Genomic DNA, 24,622 nt, shown 5'->3' with positions numbered 1-24,622 from the left:
TAACGTATACAAATGACAATTTCTACCTCTAGTTACTAAAAACTAGTGAACGTTGTGACAAGCAGTTACTAACTTCTAAATAACAGGCTGAAGTTGAGCTAGCTTCTACATAATGCAAAAGAAAACGGTCAGCTGGAACGAAAGGGGCAAAACACAGACAGGGTGAAGCAGAGAAATATCGCTATCAACTGAGACTTAATACTTCTTCTCCATCACTTTAGCCCAAAGATTCACACCTGAAGTAATGCCAATCAATCATTCTAAATACTTACATTGCACTGCTAAATTAAATAAATCATATTAAATTAAATAATTAAATCTGGTCACTTACACCTCCTTGACCCAACCCACAAACCACCACCGACACATATCCCTCTTATTCCCTTTCACGAGGCCGTGCCACATTACTAAAATTTCCTTTTTTTCTTGCTGACCGTGACCGTGGACATGTTCACGCAGTCATCGGCGCTTTCCTCACTGACCAGGGCCTAGTGAATTTCGCTTGCCAAGGCGTATTTGTGTCTTTTAAGAATAGAAACGCTGCTAAAGCTTGGCCTGCACCCACACATGCGGCAATGGGCTCAGATGCCCAGCCCCCGTTCCCTATGGTGACGCTGCATGCTCCCTGACAGTCGTTAATGCTGCGTCTCGTCTGCCGGATGTAGCAGCTCCCGCATGCCATTGGGATCTGGTACACAACACCAGTCTGGCATGTGGCGTATTTAGTCCTGTGCGCAGGGCTGCAGGTTTTCTTGTGGTTCTTGACCTGATCTACTCTGGGGCACATAAGGTTCCCTTTGTTCGGTGCCCAGCACACGACCCGGATATTTTGTCGTGCAGCGATCTTTTTGAGTCGTTGGGTTACACCGTGGATGTAGGGGACTACCACGAAGTTCTTTGCTGGAGTTTGTCTTTGTCGCTCGGTACTTTGGGATCATCGAGAACATTTCCTGTATATAGTATCAGAATCGGCTCCAAGAGGGACATCTGAATTCCCAGAGCCGCATAGGCGGGCACTCTGTTTTTTGGAAAGCTAGCGTGAGCGTGATGATGGCACGATTTTCGCAGCGCTGACATAAGTGCCGTGTTGGCAAAAATTCGTTCGACGGTTCTTGAATGGCCATATTCAAACGGAAGAGAACATTTGCTTGAACGAGGTTTTTACCTCTAGCACAGATGTCCATGCTTAAACACAAGTGCAAGGTCCAGGAGCCAAATAGACTTGCTCACCGACAGTTCGTGAGTGTAGACCAGGCCGGGGCAACATTCATGGATGTTTCCAGATCGTGCTCCTGCATCCGTTTTCTTCACTCCGACGTTTGTGCGGCACAAGATGAGGAAATTGTCCATCTACCTAAAGAGGGCTTCGATTTTGGCATAGTTCAGGATAGATTGGACGTGCGTACCACACGCCGCCAAGAACAGATCGCATAGATATGGCGCCACCCTTAAACCAATGCAGATCTCAATTTTTTGGACGTATTCTATACCTTCCTACGAAATCACGTTTGCCGCTAGATATACCCCAAGCAGTTCCAAGAAGGCGTCTATGCTAATCCCTGCTGCGGTTTGAAAAGGTGTTACGCCGTGTTCCTAGATGGTTTGTCGCAAAAATGGCATGCGACTAGTGTGGGGTATTAAGTAGAACACATCCTGGATGTCGATGGAAAACCCAAAAACTACCTCGGACCCATGTTCCTCAAGATAAGCAGTAAGTTGTTATGATTTGGGAATTTCAAATGAATCATCGCATTGCACCAAGGACAAGTGCTTGCAAGGTAGGTTGACACATGACCTTGGCAGGTTTTCCTCTCCGAGACAATGGCACGAAACGGTACCCCTAGCTTATGTGTTTTGGCCAAGGAGAAAACGTCGAGGTGTCCGCCCTTTGCAGCTTTCATTTTGGTGCCCTATCTGGTTAGGTCGTGTTATTCAAGAAGCCACTTAACGGCAAGCTTGGTTTTCTGCTCCGTTTCACATCAACCTGGATGAAGTTTTTTGCTACGGCAGAAGTGGCCTTCCCTTTGTAGGTCCGGGCATCAAGGACTACGAAACCTCAAACCATATCTGAGACACATAGCCGGAGATCTTTACTCCGTGGTGCTTCTACCGCGCAGCCCAAGCCTGGAGGTGCTGGCCACCCTTGACTTAATTGCGAAGCAATCAGTTCCTTTCGAGATAATTTGTGTTTTTTGCTCTTCGTGAGCTCCTCAGCTCGTGTTTTTCTGAGTAACAGGTTACTTTTGTGAAGGCATATTCTTTAAATGTGCGTGTATCAGATTCGAAATCTGTAAATTAACTGCTCGTATAACTTTGCATTGTACCGAAATATTCTTAAACTATTATTTTATTCCTAAAACCTTCCATTTTCCCCCAATACCGCTAGTAAACGTTCGAACATTAGAAGGATAACTCTCGCTTATATCACTGAAATACTGAGTATTAACCAATCCGTGAATTACAGTAGCGTTTAGAAAGTGTTTGTTGATATTAGTAAAATTAAGAAAATTATTTATTTTCTAACGGTGTGGGAATCACCGCTACTTCCTTTAAGACTGCTGTGAAGCCATTTTCACGATCTTTGATTCGAAGATGCACAGCTGGGGAACGTATAGTAAAGGTCATAAAGACCGGTGCCTCTGAAGTCCGCTAGCACTATCGAGATAAAGATATTTGACCGTAAACAAGCCTATGACGTACAGCAGCGGCATTTACCGACCGCTAAGTTCATCATCAATACCCGCTTGGCCTCCCCGCTTCCTTGGTCAACGGTTTCTTGTTTACCCGGATGTCTGCGCTGACATTTAGAGACCTGGCAGGCGAAGCAACGATAACCCGGCAACACATAAAATCAAACTATGCTTTATTGAAAAAAAAAAAAAAGGTTTTGAAAAGAGCAGAATTAAACACGGTTTTTCTGGATTGCTCGACGACCTTCTGACTCAACATCCAGAAAATGAGTTTCCATCGATACCTTGTTCCAGCATAAGTTGACAAACAGCGAAAGCTCTATGTCCTTTAGCACCATTCGGGGCCTGCACAAATCACAAAACAGTAATTAGGTCTTGCTGCTGAATATTGTTGTTCAACGTAGTGTGTATTTGTAAAATTGCAATAGTATTTGACAATATATTGCTGCCTAAAGTAAAACTAATTTCTTATTCTTTAGAAACCTTGCAAAATAGAACTGTCATTGATCTCGTAAGTATTGTCACGGTCTGGTGACCAATAAACAATAAATAAACAGAAAGAAATAAACGTTTAATGTGGCGAACTTGTGCCAAAAATAAAAGGGTACTAAAGATAATAACGGAGCGTCGCGGGCGTCGAAGTCGGCGTAGCAGCACAGTCCAACGCTGGGCGGAAACTGACTCGACAAGGTTGCGGGCGGCCTCTTATCTAGAGTGAGTCACTATCTCGAAGATTCGGCGGGGAAGGTTTGAGCGTAGCGCGCTTGGGGCGAGAATGAACACGCACTTTCTAGAACCACAAAAACGATAGAAATTATGTTCGCAGCAAGAATAAACGAGAACCTTCTGCAAGTTTGCGCGCGGCATTATCCCCCCTTTAAAAGCGCATCGTCCCGATGCAGGACAAACCGAAAACAAAGTAAACAGAAATAACGGTAAACTAAAGATTCATGGATGAAGAAAGAATAAAACAATTAAAACAATGAGAACACAACCACATCTTTCAACTAGCAACAGACGAGAGTCATTTGGAAGACATAAGGTCCACAGTCCTATCGAGCGTAGTACGGCTTCATGCGCACGACGTGGACGACTTCTGGTCTTGGAGGGCGGCGTGATGAAGTCCGTGTTCTATCGGGCATCACCTCGTAGTTCAGATCCCCGAGTCGACGAAGCACTTTGTAGGGTCCAAAGTAGCGCTTCAGGAGTTTCTCGCTGAGACCACGGCGGCGGATCGGTGTTCCGACCCACACCCTGTCTCCCGGCTGGAAGTGGACGTCCCGGCGACGAAGGTTGTAGCGGCCAGTGTCGATACGTTGTTGAGCTTGAATCCGGAGTCTGGCGAGCTGACGGACTTCTTCTGCCCGCTGGGCAACCACCTGGGCGTCGTCGCTTCCGTCGACAGCCGGTTCGTGGGGTAACATTGCGTCCAGCATTGTCGTCACTTTGCGACCATGAACCAGTTGAAAGGCTGTAACCCCGGTGGTTTCTTGCACTGCCGTATTGTAGGCAAAGGTGACGTACGGCAACACCTCGTCCCACGTCTTGTGCTCAACGTCGGCGTACATGGAAATCATGTCGGCGATGGTCTTGTTCAGTCTTTCCGTCAGCCCGTTGGTCTGAGGGTGGTACGCCGTGGTGCGACGATGGCTGGTGTGGCTGAGACGAAGGACTTCTTGTGTCAGCTGGGCCATGAACGAGGATCCACGGTCTGAGATCAGGACTTCGGGAGCGCCGTGCCGGAGGACGATGGATTCAATGAAAAACTTGGCAACTTCCACCGCAGTTAACCAAAGGAAGGGCTTTTGTTTCGGCGTACCGCGTGAGATAATCAGTGGCGACGATGATCCAGCGATTTCCCGACGTCGTCGGCGGAAAAGGGCCAAGTAGATCCATTCCGATCTGTTGGAAGGGTGCCGTCGGCGGAGGAATTGACTGCAAGAGTCCGGCCGGCCTCGTTGGAGGTTTCTTTCGCGACTGGCATTCATGGCATGATCGTGTGTATAGGTGGACCGTTTTGGGAGCTTGGGCCAGTAATACCTTTCACGAATACGGGCCAGTGCCCGGCTGTAACCGAGGTGTCCGGACGTCGGGTCGTCGTGGCAGGCTTGGAAGATCTCCTCTCGAAGGTCGGTCGGGATTAACAGCAGCCACGTCGAGTTGTTGTTGCCAAAGTTCTCTTGGTAGAGAACTCCTTGTCTAATGGCGAAGGTCGGCAGGGCTCGTGAAAAAACACGTGGTATGGCACTCCCACGCCCTTCCAGGTGCTCTATTAGTGCGCGCAGCTCAGGATCGTCTCGTCCGCAGCCGCCGGCCAGCCGGAAGTCGAAAAGGAAGCCACCGCCCGGAACTGGTTCGAGAACCGCGAAGCTTCGATCACTTCCTGGAAGCAACTCAAGGCTGAGTTGCGAAGAACGTTCACGAACCAACAACGAAGAGAACGCGCGGAAGAGCTTCTTCAAGCGAGAGTTCAAGGCTCTAACGAGAGCGTCGTTAGCTTTGTGGAAGATGTCCTGCGACTGAGCAACCGCGCCGATCCCGAAGCATCCGAAGAAAAGAAGCTCAGAGTCTTGATGCGTGGCGTCAAGGAAAACATTTTCGGTGGTCTTGTGCGGAGCCCGCCTACCACCGTCGAAGGCTTCATGACGGAGGCCACCAACATCGAACGTGCCCTTCAAGCACGAGCCACCCACTATCACCGAGTTCCCGGCGTCGGTTCCTTTTCGCCTTCCGGCTGCAACACCACGGACATCCGCGAGATGATCCGAGACGTCGTCCGGGAAGAGATCAAGAAACTTCTACCTGCCGCCGCAAGCCCAGCTTCGCCCTCAATCGCCGAGATTGTCACCGAAAAAGTCCAGCAAGCGCTGCAGCCTGAGGTTCTCGTCAACACCGCTCCGGAGCCACCGCCGTTGAGTTACGCCGCAGTGGCCCGACGGCCACCGCCTCCTCGTCGCACCTATGTCATGCCGCCCCGACGCCAGTCTCCTGCGCCGCAGCACGACCGACGCCACGACGACCAGGTCCAGTACGCCTGCCCGGAGCCTCGCGTACCCCGCACCTCCACCAAAATGTCACGGGTGGTGACCAATAAACAATAAATAAACAGAAAGAAATAAACGTTTAATGTGGCGAACTTGTGAAAAAAAATAAAAGGGTACCAAAGATAATAACGGAGCGTCGCGGGCGTCGAAGTCGGTGTAGCAGCACAGTCCAACGCTGGGCGAAAACTGACTCGACAAGGTTGCGGGCGGCCTCTTATCTAGAGTGAGTCACTATCTCGAAGATTCGGCGGGGAAGGTTCGAGCGTAGCGCGCTTGGGGCGAGAATGAACACGCACTTTCTAGAACAACAAAAACGATAGAAGTTATGTTCGCAGCAAGAATAAACGAGAACCTTCTGCAAGTCTGCGCGCGGCAGTATGTTACCGCTCCAAACAAACCGTTGCTAGGGGCGTTGTAATGGACGAATACATGGGACTAGATTAGGCACCGAAAGAACGATGGGTAAAAAATCAGATGTGGAATTCAAACGTCTAAAAATAATAGAAATAAGAAGCCTAGATTTCACACCTAGCTCTACAGTATTTTTTCGAGAGCCGGCTGTTTTTGAAATGTTTGCTACGGTAACATCCGGTCCTCGAGACGTCTCGAGATGCCTGCTCCAGACGACAGACGCATGACGAACGCACATGGAATGACATAGGTGTGCCGTCTGCAACACTTCGAATCGCTTGCACAATAATTTGATTTTGATTTTCTATTTATTTGGAACATGGCAGGCCTAAGAAAACTCATCGATTTTATTAAAAAAACGAATTATATTTTGCAGTGCGATACGGGATACTGTCTGGCGAAAATGATAAAACCTAAGGAGATCTGCTAAGAGTACAGTGATAAAATCATCTGTTTAGGACACGATATTAAAGTAGCTTCGGTCCCCTTTTTATGATTCTGCGGTTCATGTGCATTCTAATGAAAGCGCCATTATAACTCTACTATTAGCGGTTGGAGACCCCAAACATCGTTTTCCAGGCTCATAATATGGGCGCGTGTCTCGTACCTGCCTCGTAATCATCAAATTGAGAAAAAATATCCTTCTGATTCTTTAGTTTGAGGTCATGCATGGTTGGGGTCTAGAAGATTCTAGATCTCTAGAAGATTCGAGTTCTAGAAGAACTCTAGTAGATTCGAGTTTACACTTACCCCGAGTTTAAAAAATAAAGGGGACAGAATGCCTTGCCTACTCAGTTTCCTCAGCTTACTAACACGAATTTTAGGTCGAATTCTCCAGATGCTTAGTGCAGTATATAGATAAGGAGCCAAGCGCGGCTTTGTCGATTCACAGCCAGTTGTCACGCCGACGCATCGTCGCTCGCTGCCGCCGCCGTCGACGCTGATCTTTTTTTTTTGTTCTAGGCACGAGTTTGCCGAATAAGTTTTTATTTTCCGTTTTACGCTTATCGATTCACTTCCACCTGCGACACAATGTATATATATGTTACGCACAGTTCGTTGGATCACACATATTTACACTAAAGCAGCTGTGCTTTAAGAAATACTTGAAACTTGTGCTGACTTGCACTTCGAACTCAATAGATTTCACGTCGTCGTCACGGTTCGTTATTCGGCTCCACAGTTTTTTTTCCCTTCTCAAAAATTGCGGAAGCGAGCTCCACGGGCAGGCATTCGCGCGCTCGCCCACCACAAGCGTCGATCAAATGTGTGCACGGGTGTCGTTCGCTTCCGAAATCGCACAAAAAGTTGACCCCGAAAATAAAAGCTTCCTTGAACGTCACTAACTTCATTCATCGCGGTCGTGTACTCCTCCCCAAAGACCACTTAAGCCGCGAAGCTATTGCGTCGTCTGCTAGCAAGGCGAAGCCTGTTAGGAAACTTTGTTACGGGCTTTTTTCATCGCCTTATGGCACAGAGATGATAGAAAAGTCTTCATGATTAGATATTCAGAAGCCAAAAGGCTTATTACCGAGTTTCACTACAGTAACAAACAGAAACAACCGACAGCGAAACGCGTCAAACCAGAATCTTTCGCAATTCAACAGGCTTTGTGGACAAAAGGAGGCTATGCTCAAACAAGAGCATCATGCACGCGACGGTAGCTTTGGCAGGCTTGCAATCACTCGTGCTTACTTCACGAACACCGAACGACTAAACGCCTGCCAAACGTAGCATCGCTAGCATGCTGCATGTGTTTGAGGCTTGCCGCTGCTGTTTGTTCTTGTTTGCCACTCTAGTGGGACTCGGGCATAACAAAAATATTTACTCTTTATGCGAGGCTGTTTATGACTAGGATTCCAAGGATACTTCGTGGGCGTCAACAGAAACTCAGACCCCGAGTTTGAGGCAAAATAGCTTCATTCTACGCAAAAGCTTATACGTCTCATCACTTAGATATGCATTTTCAGTAGATTAGTTATCAATCGGCACCACTTTCAAGATCAGTAGACTCTCAGGTAGATAATAATAGTTTCTCAAAGATTAGCCGCGGTGCGACCCACGTAGGCCATGCCTACGCTCGCACCGCAGTCTCTTTGTCGTCGTTCCAAGCGCTTGCGTGCCTAGTTTCCTTTCCTTCCGCTTTAATGGGGTAGCGGTCCCGTCGCGCGTGTCTACTTTCCGCCGGGTGGCGTTCTTGTTAGAATTTGTGTTGGAATGCTTTAGTTTCATGAGCCACACAAATTGCGCAAATCCCACCACTCACCACCGGTCGTGTGTAGACTTGACTCTAGCTAAGAACGTGTCCAAGGTTGTAGCCGAGACGATCAATGTCTACCATTGCGACCACAAGGCCATCGTCAGACTCCCTTTCCGTTTTCCAGAGATTTTGGACTGTTTAAGAAAACAATACGGGGAAAGAGGGCGTGGTCGAGCTTATTTTTATAGCTACTGTCACTCTTCACTGCATAACAGATCGACTAGATGGTCATTCTCGAAAACTCGTTGTCAGAAGGCACTACTTGTCACATGCTTAGAGGTTTGGAAGTTCACAGCTATGTCTTTTTGACCTAAATAACTGTGCCATTGATAAACAAAATTAAAAATAAACATTACAATAAATACCGGGATAAAAAGCTGGAGAAAAAAAAAACTATCGAGAATTCGCCGGAAGTGTTGTATTCTTGCATATTCAGAGGCTCAGAACTTCGAAAGAAGTTTCTCTTACCAAAATGTGTACAGGCTAAAAGAAACACGCTCCAGGAACATGAATCGAAAAAACAAATGTTTATTTTTTAATGACGTGCTGAGCTTGAACAATATTAGATATCTTCTCGCATGAGTAAATTTATTCCTTAACGTGAAAAAACAATAAATAAATTATTTTGTATTCTGCAGATGGCAATGTTAGGTACTGTCTGTAGTGTTAATTTAAATGCAATACCTCAAACAACTTAGACGAAAAAAATACCACGTTCAGGGCATGACTACCCGTAGATACATGTTTGGGCATTTCTTCGAAACTTATCTTGAATAACAATAATCACATAATAAGACAACACTTACCTAAGCTGTACATAAATAATTCTTAAAAAGTTTAAAATCTCTACCATAATAAGCTTCGACTAAAGCGCGCTTCAAATATGGCACAAACGACAATTGCCAAAAACCCGTCGTTTTTCCTTGCTCCTTCGAGAATCTATTTCTTTAAAACCAAGCATGACTGATGATTGAAATGAATGGTATTGTTTTTCGCAAGGAATGCAACACCCCATGTAAAAATGCGAGAAAAAAAAGACGAATTTACCTCACTGTTTGAATACAAATCAAACCGCTCGCCGGTCTTTCAAAGTTCGTCGCACTTTTGACTTTTCAGGAATCGAAAGTTCGACAATTTGCGAATTCTTTAGACTAATAAGTTCAAAAATTCGAAAATTATCGAATGTTTTAAGGTAGGAAGTTCGAAAGTTCGAAAAGCTTCGAATTTTTTACTGCAAGAAGTTTGAAAGTTCGAAAATCATCGAATTTTTTGGGCTATCAAGGTCGAAAAGGTTAAAAGGCGCGAACACACAGGACTAAAAAAGAGACACGTGCAAGGTCGAAAGTTCGACAAGCATCGAATTGTGCAGCGTAATAAGGTCGAACGTTCAAAAAGGGATCGAATTTTTTAGCGTTATAAGGTCGACGGTTCGAAAAGCGTCGAACTTCTTAGTTTAACAAGTTCGAAACTTTGACTTGCGTCGATTTTACAATACGGAAAGTTCAAAAATCGAAGTATTTCGAACCTTTCGAACCGCTTGATTCGAATGTCTAAACTTCGGTTCGAAAAAAATTCGCGGCATCCCTTGTCCTCACCAGTCCAACTACTAGTAACAAAACATTGGCTGGCACCTTAATCTCCAGAGTTCAATAATGCAATAAATACATCGTTTAAGTTGCAATCCTCTAAAATTATTTCGAAGACAATAAACTGTTGTTTCCGGAAGTGAACAAGAACCTTTATTTTTATCGATTTCTCCGCTACTTTGAGCGGGGAAACTGGGTGTATAAGTCACGTGGCTTCAATTTCCACGCTGAAATTAACGGCGAAACTAAATTGGTGAATTGGTCACGTGAGCCTCAATTTTTCTGCTAGATCCAATGGGGAACTTTTATTGGTGTGTCAGGAGACGTGCCGTCAATTTCCCCGCTCAATTTAGCAGGGAAACTAAACCGTTGTATGTCGCACGTGAATTCAATTTACCTGCTAGATTCAGCGGGGAAATTTCATTGGTGTGCCACGTGTCAACAGTGCACGTGATTGCGACTTTCCCACTTAATTTAGTGGGGAAGCTAAATTTGTGTATGTCACGTGAAGTCAATTTTTCTGATACATTTAGCAGAAAATTTTATTCTTGTGCCACATGTCATCAAGACACGTGACGTGAATTTTCCTTCTTAATTTTAGCGAGGAAACCTAATTTGTGTATGGATCACGTGAAGTCAATTTTCATGCCAGATTTAGCATGGCAAATTCATTAATACGCCAAGTGTCGCAGGGGTCACGTGAGGTTAGTTTTTTCCGCTAAATTTCACGAGACATTTGAGGGTGTTTTGGTCGTTTGTCGTTTGGCATGGATTTTCCGCAAATTTTACCGGAGAACCTGAATTGGTGTATATCGGTAAAGGCAATGGTCAAGGATCCTTCCTGTCTGTTCGAGTTTAGTGCAAGATGCATTATATTTCGCAAACCCAAAGTAAGAAACATGCTCCGCCCGACTGTCGGCGCCTGCAAGGTCACTTTTCTCATGAAGATTGAATCCAGTTCGGCAGACGTGACCGCTTTTCCGCCATTACGTAGTTGGCAGGGTAAAGAAAAGGAACGTAATACTCTGGCTCTGCAAGCAGAGTCTATATAGTTACTAAAAAACGCAGTAGAGTAACTGCATATACAGTTACTCTAGCACGCAGTAGAGTAATTGTACATGCTCCGCACTCGGAGCAGAATATCGCAATGGTGCTCCCTGGCTGGCCATGTTGGATCCAAGCTCCACGATCGGCAGCGAGAACAGCAAAAACACACAAAGCAGACTATCTGATCATGTAGAAATACACTGCGGAAACTGCGGTTTAGTCCCCAATTAAAAAAAATTGCACTGTGTTGGCGCTCAATGGCGACCCTCTCTTTAGATAAATTAGAGGCAAAAATGCGAGCGACTTGACAAGTGTGTCAGCGTACCTTTCTTTTCTTTATCTGCCAAAGAACTAGACTACCTGGCGAAGTAATCAGTGCAATAAGCGATCATTTCCTGAGTATTTTTTTTATTTGTTTATACCTTTGTCTTGCTTCATAGAAACAAGTAAAATAAACTTGAGTTGATAGTAAGCTCTGTGTTTGCCTTTCTATGTGCCTTCTTTCGCACGTGTGTATGACGCGCCGTTGCTACTAATATGAACTCTGACCGACTCGCCCAAGCTTGCTTCTGAACAATGCATTAAGAAATCATCTTCATTTTATTATAATATTATTTTTCATCAGCAACAAGTTGAAATGTCATGCGACATTTTGTTAAAGGTCCCATCTTTCTACACATGTGAACACTGAGGCACACTTCGCTATAAATGTACGGATGTAAGATAGACAGAACACATTTCTTTGCTGTTTTGGTTAGTATCAATACTTCAGAATTTCCGTTAACTTTTAGTAACTTAATAACTTATAGGAACATTGCACATTTCTTATTTGGATGCATTTATTTAAATGAAGCACGTTACCTTTGACAAACGCATGAACTTAAGTTAGTTAAAATATTATTTATTTTCTTAGCGAAATGTTTTTACTGCATATAGGTGATCGATGCAATGTCTTTCTTTTATATTTCTTGAATTGTTCTAAATATCTCATTTGTATTTTCAGTCGTCTTTGCTACTGCGAACATACACGCAGTTGTGGAAGCCAAGATGCAAGCGAATCAACTATGGTGGCTGTTTGCAGCGCTGCAAGTCGGGTGGAGCGTTGTCGTACCTCCGAAGGGTAAGAAAACAAAGGGTTTGCGTGGCAGTGGCTTTTGATCCCCGGTAAACTAGAGAAAACGTATTATAAAATATTTTACTTGTGAGCATGTAAAGTGCTTGATGCACTTATGATGCAATCGATAATATCTAAAAAAAAGAATCTCTTTAACACGTACTTACATACAAAAAGGAACCATGTTAACCTTGGGAAACTATGGAAATGAACCCTAGAACAAAACTCGTAGAAATCCTGAGATATCCCTGTAGGCAATAAAGTTCGAATCGTAGGCTTTTTTGTTTTGTGGAAACTTTATAAATGCTATAATTTGAGATGGACATGTGCTTATCATGAAATATGTAGGCAATGTCCTCGCTCAGGCCTGAGAAACAGCTCACTTTATGACCTCCTACCTAGCTGCACTCAGTTTTCTTTAAAATACCGATATTGCTATAAATTTAGAGGAAGTCATTATATAAGTCAGATGAAGTTGGTTTATTCGGATTTATTTAGGTTAGATTTATTTCTTTACGTCAGCATTATGTGTTTCAGGTGAGATCAATTTATTTTAACCACTGCAGTGTATGTCCAGACAAGGAAAATCAGAGGGGTGTCAGACCTATTTTCAATTAGTTTTGTATGAGGTTGCAAAACATGTGCACAAACAAAACAAACCTTACTGTTCAAAAATACTGCTTTGTTTTTGTAAAAAAACGCGTGTTAAAATAGGTGGAACAATGATTTTGTTCTCAATTGCGCGTAGACAAAACTTCGATGCCCCCACGGGAATAAGAAATAAAACCTTTCAGCGACGTAAACATTTTCATATGTAAAGCACGCCAACTGGCATAATATGTGTAGATAAAAACCTGTTATTTTTTTTTATATTGAAAGTGTGAAAATCGTGAAAATTTTGTTTAGTTATAAAACAAACGTCTTTAATTTTTCTGAAATTCCCTCGATAAACCCTTGAAAACCGGTAATTCATAATCCAAAAGAAAATGTTGAATTGAATTGTTTTATTGAGAGTAGAGAGTAAGTATAAGGATTATTTAAATCGTAATTTCAATCAGGATTTTTGCGTGATTTTACTCAGATAAGATTTTAGATTTTGGATTTTAGAATCAGATTTTTTTTAACTTAAAAATTAATGAGCGCATTTTTACATATCAACAATTTAGAATTTGCAGCACACGACTGCCCAGCCACGACCCGGGCCGGCCCGGGCTCGAGAAAATGCGTGCTACCCGGCCGGAACCCGGCCCGAACCCGGCCCGCAGGCCCGGCCGGGCTTGGGCCTTCGGGTTGGCCTGGGCCCGCGCAGTGCTCTACTCTGGGCATCACTACACTCTGTTTCCTCTTACGATGGACTGTAGCGGATGTCACGAGCCGCCTTAACCAATAAAGCGTATCAAGTGGCGTCACTGCGGCCTCTCGAAAGCCATGTGACACTTACACGGCATTGTGTTGCTTTCATTGGTTGTAGGGTCCTCCGTGGTTCATCGTAAGGAAAGACGGAGCATTAAACTACAGTACACATAAGTCTGCTTGCGTGTAGGAATGAAAAAGCGTCCCTACACGCAGGGCATTCCTACAAGCAGTGTGCTCGCTCTTCCGCGGGCAGCGCGCCCCGCTCTTACACGGCGCAACATGGCTGAAAGCAGAGCGTAACATGCGCGTCCAAATTGTCCGATCCGACGTGCGAACTGCCGGAACGACGTTCCGAGGTGAAGGTTTTTGACGCTCTTCGGTGCTATGAGAACCCTAGCCCCCGAACGTCGTTCCGGCAGTTCGCATGTTGGATCGGACAGTTTGGTCGCGCATGTGTCTCGCGCTTAAAACATGTGAGGAAAACGAGTTCTCCCCCCCCCCCCCCCCCCCGCACCTCGCCCCCTCCGGCCAAAGCCACTTAGAGTGGAAGGCCGGGGGGCTCCGCATGTGACGTCAAGCTAGTCGGCTTTGGCAAAGCCAAACGCGCGCCGCGGAGCAGCGCTGAAGGGTAGCAATTACTCCAGTTTTTCGGCGCAAACGCGCGTTTATTGACTCGTTCGTTAAATGTCCCGAACAAAACGGTGATCACTTGTGCATGCTAAGATATTCGCGTCACTTTTCGTTCACGTGGCCACTTTTTTTTTTCTTAGATTTGTTGTTTGTTTCTACAACTTTGTCGTTGAGCTTGTGGCAAAAGTTTCTTTAGTAGAATGATTGTAGACAACTACAACACTTGCGTCAGCACGACCTCACTCTTGTGTCCTTGTTCACACACATTGAAGTAGGAGCAATCCTTGTCGACCAGCAAGTGCAGTGTGAGGTCCGCGACCAGCTGGCCTTGGTTACTCCTCGTTAAGAAGCCCGCCCGCTTGGAAATTTCCTCATCAACAACGCAGTTGTGTGCGACAGCAATGACTGTGGTCATTGCAGAGTACAGAAGGCCTCCTCTGTCAATGTCTTTAATGAGATGGTAGTACTCATGGCGGGGGGAGCTGAAATCGTGCAGTCTGTTGTAAAGGCATTTTTGCAGTTCTCGCACTTTCGCTTCTTCACCATGCGATCCCTCTTCCTAGAAGCAACTGGACGCTTCCTTCGAGCAGAACGTCGCCGCAGAAAGTCTCATCGACCCCGACGGATACGAAAAGACTTGACCGCGGCGGTAGGTTCACGTGGTTTGCGAGGACTCGTACCGCGGATGACGTCGCTTTGGGTTCCTCCGCTGGCGGAGCAGGTTTTCGTAGCTTCAGCTGATTTGCTCCGAGGTCGATGACGGCACCATACTTGCAGAGAAAGTCCATTCCGAGGATAACGTCCCTCGAACAGTCTTGCAGAACGACGAACTTGACAGGGCACGTCTCACCGTGGATCTCGACGCGAGCAGTGCATCTCCCGACCGGTCTGAGAAGGTGCCCTCCGGCGGTTCGTATTTGAGGTCCATCCCACGGCGTCGTGACTTTTCGAAAGCGGCGGGAGAGCCTCCCACTGAAGACTGAGTAGTCTGCTCTGGTGTCCACGAGTGCTGATGCGTTGTGGCCGTCGATGACGACGTTTAGGTTATTGGACACCGTTGCAGGGGCGTCGTTTCGATCTCTGGTAGCGTTCGAGTGGGGGCCCTCCGACGTTCGTAGAGGATCTTGGCGTCTGTCGTCTTCGGCAACTCAACCTTCAGGGGTTGCCGCGCCTAGCTTCCCCGGCGAGAAGCGAGGTGTGACAGGCTTTCACGTCGGGGTCGGTGCATCGGCGAAGCTGGACTCCGTGGCGACGGCGATCGGAACTCTCGGCGGGAAGCAGGCTCGGGGGACCGAGGTTGTCGCAGCTACTCGTCGATCTCCCGAGGGCGTTTACCATAACTGGGGCGCGGGTCGTTAGGGTGGAACGCGCGCAGCCCGGGTCCTCGGTAGGGGCATCGGCGGTGCGCATGGTCAGCTTCCCCACAGTGGTAATACAGCGGTCGTCGGTCGGCCGTCCTCCAGACCTCTGTCTTCCTCGGCGCCGGTTGCTCTGGGGAACGTGCGCCTGCTCTTCCTGTCGTCAGTGGTTCTGCGGCGCTGGGGCGTCAAATCCGGGTGGCGCCGTGGCTTGGCGGGGAGTATGCGGCGGGCGTCGGGCTATGGCGGCGTGGCTCAACGTCGGTTCGTCCGGTGCCATCATGGTGACGGGAACCTCTGGTCGGAGCACCCAATGCACTTCTTCTCGGACAGCCTCGGCGATGGAAAGGGTTGACGGACGACTGGCGGTTGGCAGCAACCTTCGCAGTTCCTCTCGGAGGACCTCCCGAATAATTTCCCGGGTGTCCGGCGTGCCCGGACCGTTTTCACCGTTAAGTAGCGTGGGTGCAGCGCCGCCTGATGTCGCTGGCAGTGGGAAGCGCGCGCTTGGAGGGCGCGCTCGATGTTGGTTGCCTCCATGACGAAGGCTTCGACGGTGGTTGGCGGGTTGCGAACGAAGCCTCCGAAGATGTCATCCTTCACGCCACGCGTCAAAATACGTAGCTTCTTTTTCTCGGTGACCTGAGGGTCGGCGCGGGAGCTCATACGAAACCCGTCTTCCACAAAGCTCGTAACACTTTCATTGGGGCCCTGGGTCCTTGATTTCAGCAGGTCGTCAGCCCTCTCTCTTCGGTGTTAAGTAGGCAGCGCGGCAATATTACAGCAAAAGCTCCAAGAAATGGTACCGCGAGAAGATACGGACGAGGAGTGTCGTCTACTCTCGTCGCCTGCTTTCGACGTCTGCTTCTGCACTGCCGCTAAACTGACCCCGGAGCTGGTGCAAGGTTTCGAGGAACTGGGTCTGAACTCGTTCAGAGCTGTAATGAATCGAATGCACCAGTGCAGCGGGCGTGCCACTTCCGGTTGAATTGAGTGCCCCAGTTCCTGGACTGCTGAACATCTTCAGCCAGTTGAGGCGAATCGAAGAGACCTAATATATTAACTGTTGTCCCTTCGTCAGTTTCGTCATCACATTAATAACATAAAAAGCACTTGCAACGATTCACAGTCAATCCTGTCGTAAGCTGGCTGCGAGATACGCGACACGGAGGTATCTTGGGGCACTAATGTCAACATTTGGCAAAAATGTCGCCGAAAAATCGGGCGGCCATGATTGGCCGGCGCCAAGGGCAAGTGTGGCGCCGGCCAATCAGGATCCAGATTTCTCGCCGACTCTTTCGCCAAGTGTCCAGAGTAGAGCTCCTGCTTTGCACTGCGTGCTCGCTACACTCACAGAACAAGCCGATGTTCGCCGTCTTTCTGTGCGTGCTCCTCCACCGGCTTGTCCTGTCGAGCGCAAAGAGCACGCCATGACATTTTGTCTTTTGCGCTGTTTGATACGCCCTTCGGCTCATAAAATTTACCGCGCTCGGACCAAAAGGAAATTGCGCGGTTGCTTGGGACACAGACAGCCTGTTCACACGCCGAAGACAGAAGCCGGGATTGTTTTTAAACAATGAGACAAAAACAAAAATATGGCACGGACGGATACTGCGCTGTTAAGCCTAGCAGAGATGAAGACATTAAAAAATTACTTTGCTCGCAAAGGCGAGACATAGGTGCCAGTGCCAGAGCCATTTCCTCTTTGGTGCGTCCCACGTCAAGATAGGTTATTTTCGCTCTAGGAGACAAACTATGGCTTTTTTAATGAAAATAAATCAGTCGTGGTCGACGCCCTTGGGGCTGCGGACAGAAAGAGAAGGCAACCCACAAAGATCTTTCACAGCTGGCACCCTGGAACTTGACGCAGGCCAATGGCGATATTGAATAATTATGGGGCATTGAGGCAGACCGGTACGTTCACAATGTGGCTGTGAAGCAATATTTAGGTATTCTCGTTGACTAACCTGCGTGCTAGCATCCGTGACGTGAGCGCAGAGACCGGAGCGCCTACGTCATCAACGCAGAGAGTATTGAAATGTCGCAACCTTCCCTCCTCCGAGGTCCAGTTGCACCAGAACTTTATGACCGGGGATCTCAAGTGCAGACTCGACTGTTGAAACTGCATATTGATCAAAGCAGCGGAAGATTCCTACTTTTTGAACAAAATGCTGTGTACTGACGAATCGAACTCATCCGCAACGGACATTAATGAAGTGACACCAATCCCCATTGGCTTGCGAAGGTTCGCCTCCAGTACTAGTGTCATATGTTTGGTGCGGCAAATACTACGGCACACTCATGGGCCCAGTATTTTGGACACGACTTTGACTGGGCAAAGATGCGTGAGTAAAAACCTAAAAGGGCCAGTCGATGACTTCAACTGTGATGTTCCATTGACATGCCGATACCACGTATCAGCATGCCAATGGGACATTACAGCTGCAGGGGTTCCCGCCAGCAGCTGCAGTCAAGCACAATCACGGCTAGGCCGTGCCTTTCCAGGACAATGAATTGAGCGCAACGGGCCGTGTCCTGGCCAGCAGGGTCAGCCGATCTTACCCCTCGATTTATTTATGTGGGGCTACATTAAAACCTGATCGCACTAGCGGCAACGGCGTTGCCGGTGGCCACATTGGCCTTCGTTTTCCTCGCGTTATTGTCCCGTGACAGCACAGATCCTCGCGTTCTTAAGATCGCGCGCGCGTATCCGCCGGATCTCCTGCGCTTTCGTCGTCTGCTCTTAGTTTCTTCCGTTTCAGCTCCAATCTTTAGCATATATCAGCATCGAAACCGCACTCGCTGCTTACATGGCAGGTGTCGATGATGACGTGTTTATCAGCGTGAATATGATCATCTTAGCCTGCTTGTTAATCTTAAAACTTTGCCACGCTCTCAAGGGTAGGAGATGCAGGTTCTGAGTCCGGCCGTGTTGATGCTACCAAAACACCGAAAGACAGGTCAGTGCTTTGCTGCGCCGGCTGCGCGCCGGAGATGAAGGCTACTTTCGAGAGTGTCACCAAATCAACACGACATCCGTCACAACGCGGCGACATGCGACAAGTGCCACGAAGAAACTCATCGGTTATTCCGAATTCGTCTTCGGTCATTTTCAAGCAGCTGTCCTTAGCGTCCTTATCTAGGTATCCTGGGAACGTCTTGTCATAAAAAAGGGAAGCGTCGCACAATTTCGAGGAACCGCTCCGTTGGGAAAAACATTGGGGAAAATAAGGATTGCAGACGAAACGAAATTACACTACGCTCCGCGGTTTGTCACGGATTGTCAGATCAACCGCCTCCGCCGCGGCGCACCGGCGGAGGCGGTTGATCTGACAAACCGCGTTCGGCTTTGGCTAGCAGACGGCGTTCGTAAAATTGCGTCAGCTGTTGCTGGCTTGACGCGGCGGTACCGTGCGTGCTTCTATTCATTCGGCGTTCGTTGCCATGGTAACGGCGAGGAAAGCAAACGAACTTTATGTTGCGGAAGAACGCTGCTGCGCAGTGATACCAGGTGCGTTCTAAGGCCCTTCCCGCATGCTTTTCAATGGGCGGAAGGCGAACATAAAGAGTTCAATATAAGGACTTAACGCAGAATGCTGCATTTCTCCAGCGCCCCATAATTTGACGAACCTTGCACGAAAAACATACCATTTTCTTCTTAGCCCGAGACTGAGGCAGGAAAACAAGAAAGTTTCAAAGTAGAAGAAAAATGAACAGTCGAGGACACGTCTCTAACACAGCTAACACAGCTAAGAACAAAATGGTTAACATCCACCAGCTCGCCTGCGCAATCACTACATTATCACGAAAAACATGTTTTTTTTTACCATCCCGCGTCCTGTTTTTTTCATCCGTAACATGGGTCTAAAGTATGAAACCGCCCCTCGTACTGCTGTTCTATGACGATCATCCAGATGACAGCCATTCTGATAGGCACCAGTGCGCCCTCTATTGGTCGTGAAAGTTGCGAGTACAAGGCGCGTGAGAGCGCAGTAGCGTGTTTTCCCGTAATTTGCGGGATGTACACGAAGTCTGGAAAAACAAATCACGTTAGGGGTTTCTTGACAAAAACCACTGAATGGGATATTTCTGAAAACGCTGCACAACTTTGTCATGGGAACGTTTGCTTTGATTTGAATATTTTAAAATGACATTAATTCATCTTAATTAAGTATTTTATTGGGAAAAACAACGAATAGGCTAGCTAGCGCCAAAGAGCCAAAAACCTTAATTTTTTTAGTTTTGTCATTCTCAAATGCAACAAAATATTTCTAAAACTTAGCTAAAGTTACGTGGAACACTCTACCCTGCATATCTCTTAGCACGATACATCAATAATGCATTCACTTTAACTGCAACACACTGAAGCCGGAGTTAATATTGCGAATTGTGATACGTCCCCACTCTTGCATGCCCATGTAGAGTCAAATGAATAGGAGGGCCGCCTGTTGGTGCGTCCTTGTATCTTTCAGCATTGTGGCGAGTACCCCTGAAACAAATTATTCTGTGACCACTTGCTTTTTTCACACTTGGTCTGCTACTGATGCAAGCTTGACGACCACACCTACCCTCTTAAATAATTTTGTGGCTGGTGTTTGTATTTTCATCTGCAACTGGATTAACATCGACAAAGCTATAGAGCGGTGTTAAGAAGACAAACCATTACAGCTCCTCTCTAGCTGCAAGTTTAAAGGCTTCTTTGATCACACTATTTACATGCGATGTTATAAAGAGCTGTAGTTTACGTCCCTCGTTGCAAGATTGCTCTTGTATCCGTTGTGCTTCACATTTTAATTTTTTTCAAAGATTTGTCGCGAATGTTTTTATTTGATTAAATATAAAAATCCTCCTGTTTCGGCTCCTGTGTTTTCCGCCATCGTGTTTGAAAAAATAACACTTATGATTCTAAGCATGGATGACATATTTTGACTTTCCGTTTTTTCTTTCTCTCACAGATCGTAACAATGTTTGCACTACCAATGAGTGCAAAGAAACTGGTAAAGACTTTTTTTCTAAATCGTAGTATTTTTATGTAACAATTCATTTACGCTGCATTAAGGAAAGAACGCATTTGTTCTAATTTTGAGACCTTAGAGGTTACGCTTCTGACAAGAGTAAATAAACACACCAATCGTCCATCGGGCTCGAGCAGACCTAATTGTCTACAAAGAAATATATAAATATTAGCTCCAACTTTAATCTTCAAAATCCTATAAAGACTGAAATGCATAAGATAAAAATACTTAAAATTAATTAGGCAATATCGAAAAGTCGTTTCAAGAAGCGAAAAAGCCCACCGTGGTTGTATTTTTATACAAACCGATTTTATACAAGACGTATTTTTACATAACGTATTTCGTACGTATTTCTTAAGCCTACATGCCCCTTCTAAATAACGTTGCACACTGCAACAGGGGGAGTATCAGCATGTGTTAATTGTAGCGCAATGAAATCGTTAACTTCTAAAGATTGATTGAAACTGCAAGATATTACAAGACAGTGAGAAAGTTCGAGAGATTGAGTCTCGACTTGTGATAGGAATGGATGCGATGCGTTTTTTTAAAACAGGGGAAATCACTATCAGGAGAACAGAAATACGTACCATTACTATCAATATCACATGAATTACCCAATTTGGCACTTTGCTGTCTCTTCGGTTCCAACAAGTTTTATTACTTCTAAATGTCTTAAATCTTTCGAAGTATGCGATCTTACCATCACATTCCACTCCTAGTTCAGACCATAGCTATCTTCGAATCTCTGATGTAGATAAATGACCACCAAGGAATGTTTCAGCTTATAGTACATGCGATAAAGAAGTTGGCATGTGTGTGATAGTTTTGAAAATATATATCCTGACGGGCAGGATTTCGAATCTGTTATATTCGAAAAGTGAAAGGTAAGGGATGAAAACGCATTACCTACATGCTTTCTAGAACTGTCCGAGCTATGTATACATATTGTGTCTGACGTCTCAAATAAGTTTTTAATATTATATGTCAATGCAGTTGTGAGAATGAAAAAAAAGCAGGTGCTTGAATATCTCTTTTTTACGTCTTTCAGCAACACGAATTTTGAATGGCATGAAATCTGACATCAACCCATGCGATGACTTTTATGAATTCACTTGTGGTAGTTACATCTCAAAAACTGCGATTCCACCGCAGAGGACTGCAGTCAACAGATTTGTTCAAACCATGATGAAGGTGGAAACGGAAATGGAAAGTAAGCAGAACAAAGAGTATTATCATATATTATCTAATTGTATTTCTGCTTCAAGCATTCTCAGAAATAATGCTTTCACGCTCGCTCCAATGCCTACGTTTGATTTCTTTACGTTGTAACATCCCTGTATATTATGCCTTTATGTTCTTCTGAGACAAGTAATGATAGCGTGGATATCCAAATCCTTAGGATAAATGGTAGAGCGGGAACAATGAGGTAAATAGCAATTATTTTGCTATATAACGTAACCTTTGATAATACTAATTATAAAAAAATGACCAATCAGGCTTATGCAAGTATGATTGATGCGGCACACCTTTGACACGGCCCCCATGATACACGGGAACCTTAAGAACAAGCGATTCGGGTACTCAGACCTATTCTATATTCGCTGTGTCTAAACGTACATCGGATGTACCCGGAACGTCTAAAAGTACGTCGGACGTATCTGAACCCCGGAGCCTTAAGATATATGTCGGACGTGCGCGGTACCGAGAGATGCGTCGGACGTAGCCGCAATGGGGAAGGGTGTTATCGCAGCGGGTCATAGCGTGCCTTGCTGATACCCCACTGGCAATTTTCATTCCATCTTTATTCTCATTGCTACCGTAATTAGTTCATTGTAAGCATTCCTTTCTTTACTCACCCGCGATGTTCAAGAAAAAGGGGGGAGGTTTACATTCAAGAAATGCTCCGATCTCTTGAAATTTGTGCAAGAAATATTAATTTAATATAAAAAATTCATAAGCTAAATGTCACAGAAGAAATTAAACTAACCCCGGAAAGAATCAGCCCGCTTGCCGTCAATTCTCACCTCGTAGCACGGTCAACAAGTTGCTTTTACTACGACTCGACGAGTCCTTGGTGGCTCCGTCCATTTAGCTGTATACAAACTCACGGATTTTCCCATCGAGTTTCGAATGTCGATTTTCGCATTATTGCGCGTTCCCGTACACGTTTTACGGGTCGCGGCGCCCTTGGATACAAACTCCCGCTGTCTTCTTTACCATATCACACGGTATCGCAGATGCTCTGCAGTGCCGTAGTTTCTGTTGCCTTTTGCGTACGTGTTCACTGTTCGCTTTAACTTCACTGTGTACAAAGTCCTCTTCGCACTCTGGGGGTACAGTAAAGTTCTGAACGCCTGAACAAATGGTCTGAACCACGTAAAGAAAATAGAGGCGCGCTTGCAAGTCAGACGACGGAGTTGAACGAACGGCGACGAAACAGAAACAGAACCCAGAACGCCTTACTTGTGCCTATATTCTAAACGCCTACGCGGTAGCGCAAGTGCCGTTGTGTGCCGCCATCTACCAACTGATGACGAAGCCGAGTGCTTGGGACCAAAGGGGGTGTGCTGCCGGCACGTTAAGTTGGGCATAAAACTAAAAGCGTGGATAAGACGTGCAAAGAGAAGCGGAAAGAAAACAAGCGACGTTTTGGACGCTCAGCCTTAATGGAGAGCAGACATTGCATATCCCCGATTCCTAATTTCTGGAACAGAATTGGGGTGCTTACAATATGTCCAACGTTCCTTTAGACTTCTCGTTCCGGATACGTCCAACGCACCTTTAGACTGCTCGTTCCGCGTAAGCCCGACGCACCTTTCGACGTTCCGGGTACATCCGACGTATTTTTAGACTCCGCGTTCCGGATCGGATACATCCGATGTACCTTTGGGCACAGCGTTCTTTATTAGCTCCAAGTACGTATATTTTCAAATGAATCGACCCAGGGCATGGCAGTAACAAGTTTGTGTCAGATTATGTGGCAAAAACAAAACAAAAACATTCCCTCCCGAAAATATATGTCGGCAACAGTGTCTGCTTGATGCGCGGTATACGTAAAAGGTCACGCATACATATAAGACACACTTGGTATTGGTCCCTAATGTAATTTCTAAACGCAAAGAAGGTAACACCCAAGCAAGATAGGGGATGTGATGACGGTGGTTTTTGCTGATTTCGTTTTTTGTGTGTGTTAAACATACGATAGTAGGGGAGAATAGATTATACCGTTGACAAAACACACGAAGAGTCTGGGTCCGTCCAAGGGTAGATCAGAATAACCCGGCCATTCCTGTTTCCCCGAAGAGCATTATGGGATAACCAAGACGTCTCCTGGAATTTTTCTAAAAGGAATATTATTAGACTATCAAGCATAGAACTTGCACTGCAGAAGGTCCACACGTTTAAGCTTGAGATCGTGTATTAAACAAAATAACAAAAATTGTAAATCAATGAATAATGACCATGCCAATGTTTCACACGTTACGTCTAAAAACGAGTGCCACGGACCCTACTGGCGTTGTTCGGCTAAGATTGTGGAAGCTCCAATGGGATAGGAGGGCGTCTGGTAAAGGGCGTCCGGTGGCCTCCCCCCCCCCCCCCTCCGCCCCCCCCCCCCCCCCCCCCCCCCCCCGAGCAGATAGCATTAACAGCTACGGAGGATTTAAATGCTCACTGCAGCCGCAACTCTCGAAAATTAGAAAACATACCTCGTAGCAACGGCGGGACACCCGGGGTTTTTACTTATACTATAACGTGCAGTTAGCGCGAAATACTTACCAACTTTCCCGAGAGCCTGGTTGACGGTAGGGTGGCATAAACACTGGGCGACACGTCCCAGCAGTTTCAGGTTTGAACGAAGAGCACCCACAAACGGCCTGCTCCGCCCGTCTTTCTATGTCGGTGGCCACAGCGTAATCAGGTCGGCACTAGAGTCACCGGATCTTGGAAAAGCACCACCAAGATCCCGTATGTTGGCCATTCTTTGTGAGCCGTCGCAAATTTCCGGTCACAGGTTGCTTTATAAAGACATTTCATCTATACGAATATCTGTCTATTCAAACCCCGGCAAATCAAGAGGACATCTTCCCTGCACCCCATCATGGGGCGTCGG

General features: G+C 46.2%; 1 protein-coding gene across 1 annotated transcript in view; it reads left to right on the top strand.

The window, feature by feature from the left end:
- The first annotated feature begins 12,065 nt into the window (after positions 1–12,065).
- Positions 12,066–24,622, top strand: part of LOC115332169 (neprilysin-11-like) — a 97,648-nt gene continuing 85,091 nt past the window's right edge. Inside the window, exons 1-3 of the mRNA XM_040216233.1 lie at positions 12,066–12,158; positions 20,452–20,493; positions 21,560–21,721. Coding sequence (XP_040072167.1) covers positions 12,086–12,158; positions 20,452–20,493; positions 21,560–21,721 — 277 coding nt within the window. The 5' untranslated portion in view covers positions 12,066–12,085. The remainder of the gene's footprint in view (positions 12,159–20,451; positions 20,494–21,559; positions 21,722–24,622) is intronic.

Source organism: Ixodes scapularis, unplaced genomic scaffold, assembly GCF_016920785.2.
Source record: "Ixodes scapularis isolate PalLabHiFi unplaced genomic scaffold, ASM1692078v2 PGA_scaffold13__105_contigs__length_92229423, whole genome shotgun sequence".
NCBI lineage: Eukaryota > Metazoa > Arthropoda > Arachnida > Ixodida > Ixodidae > Ixodes > Ixodes scapularis.
This window is presented reverse-complemented; position numbering and strand designations above follow the sequence as displayed.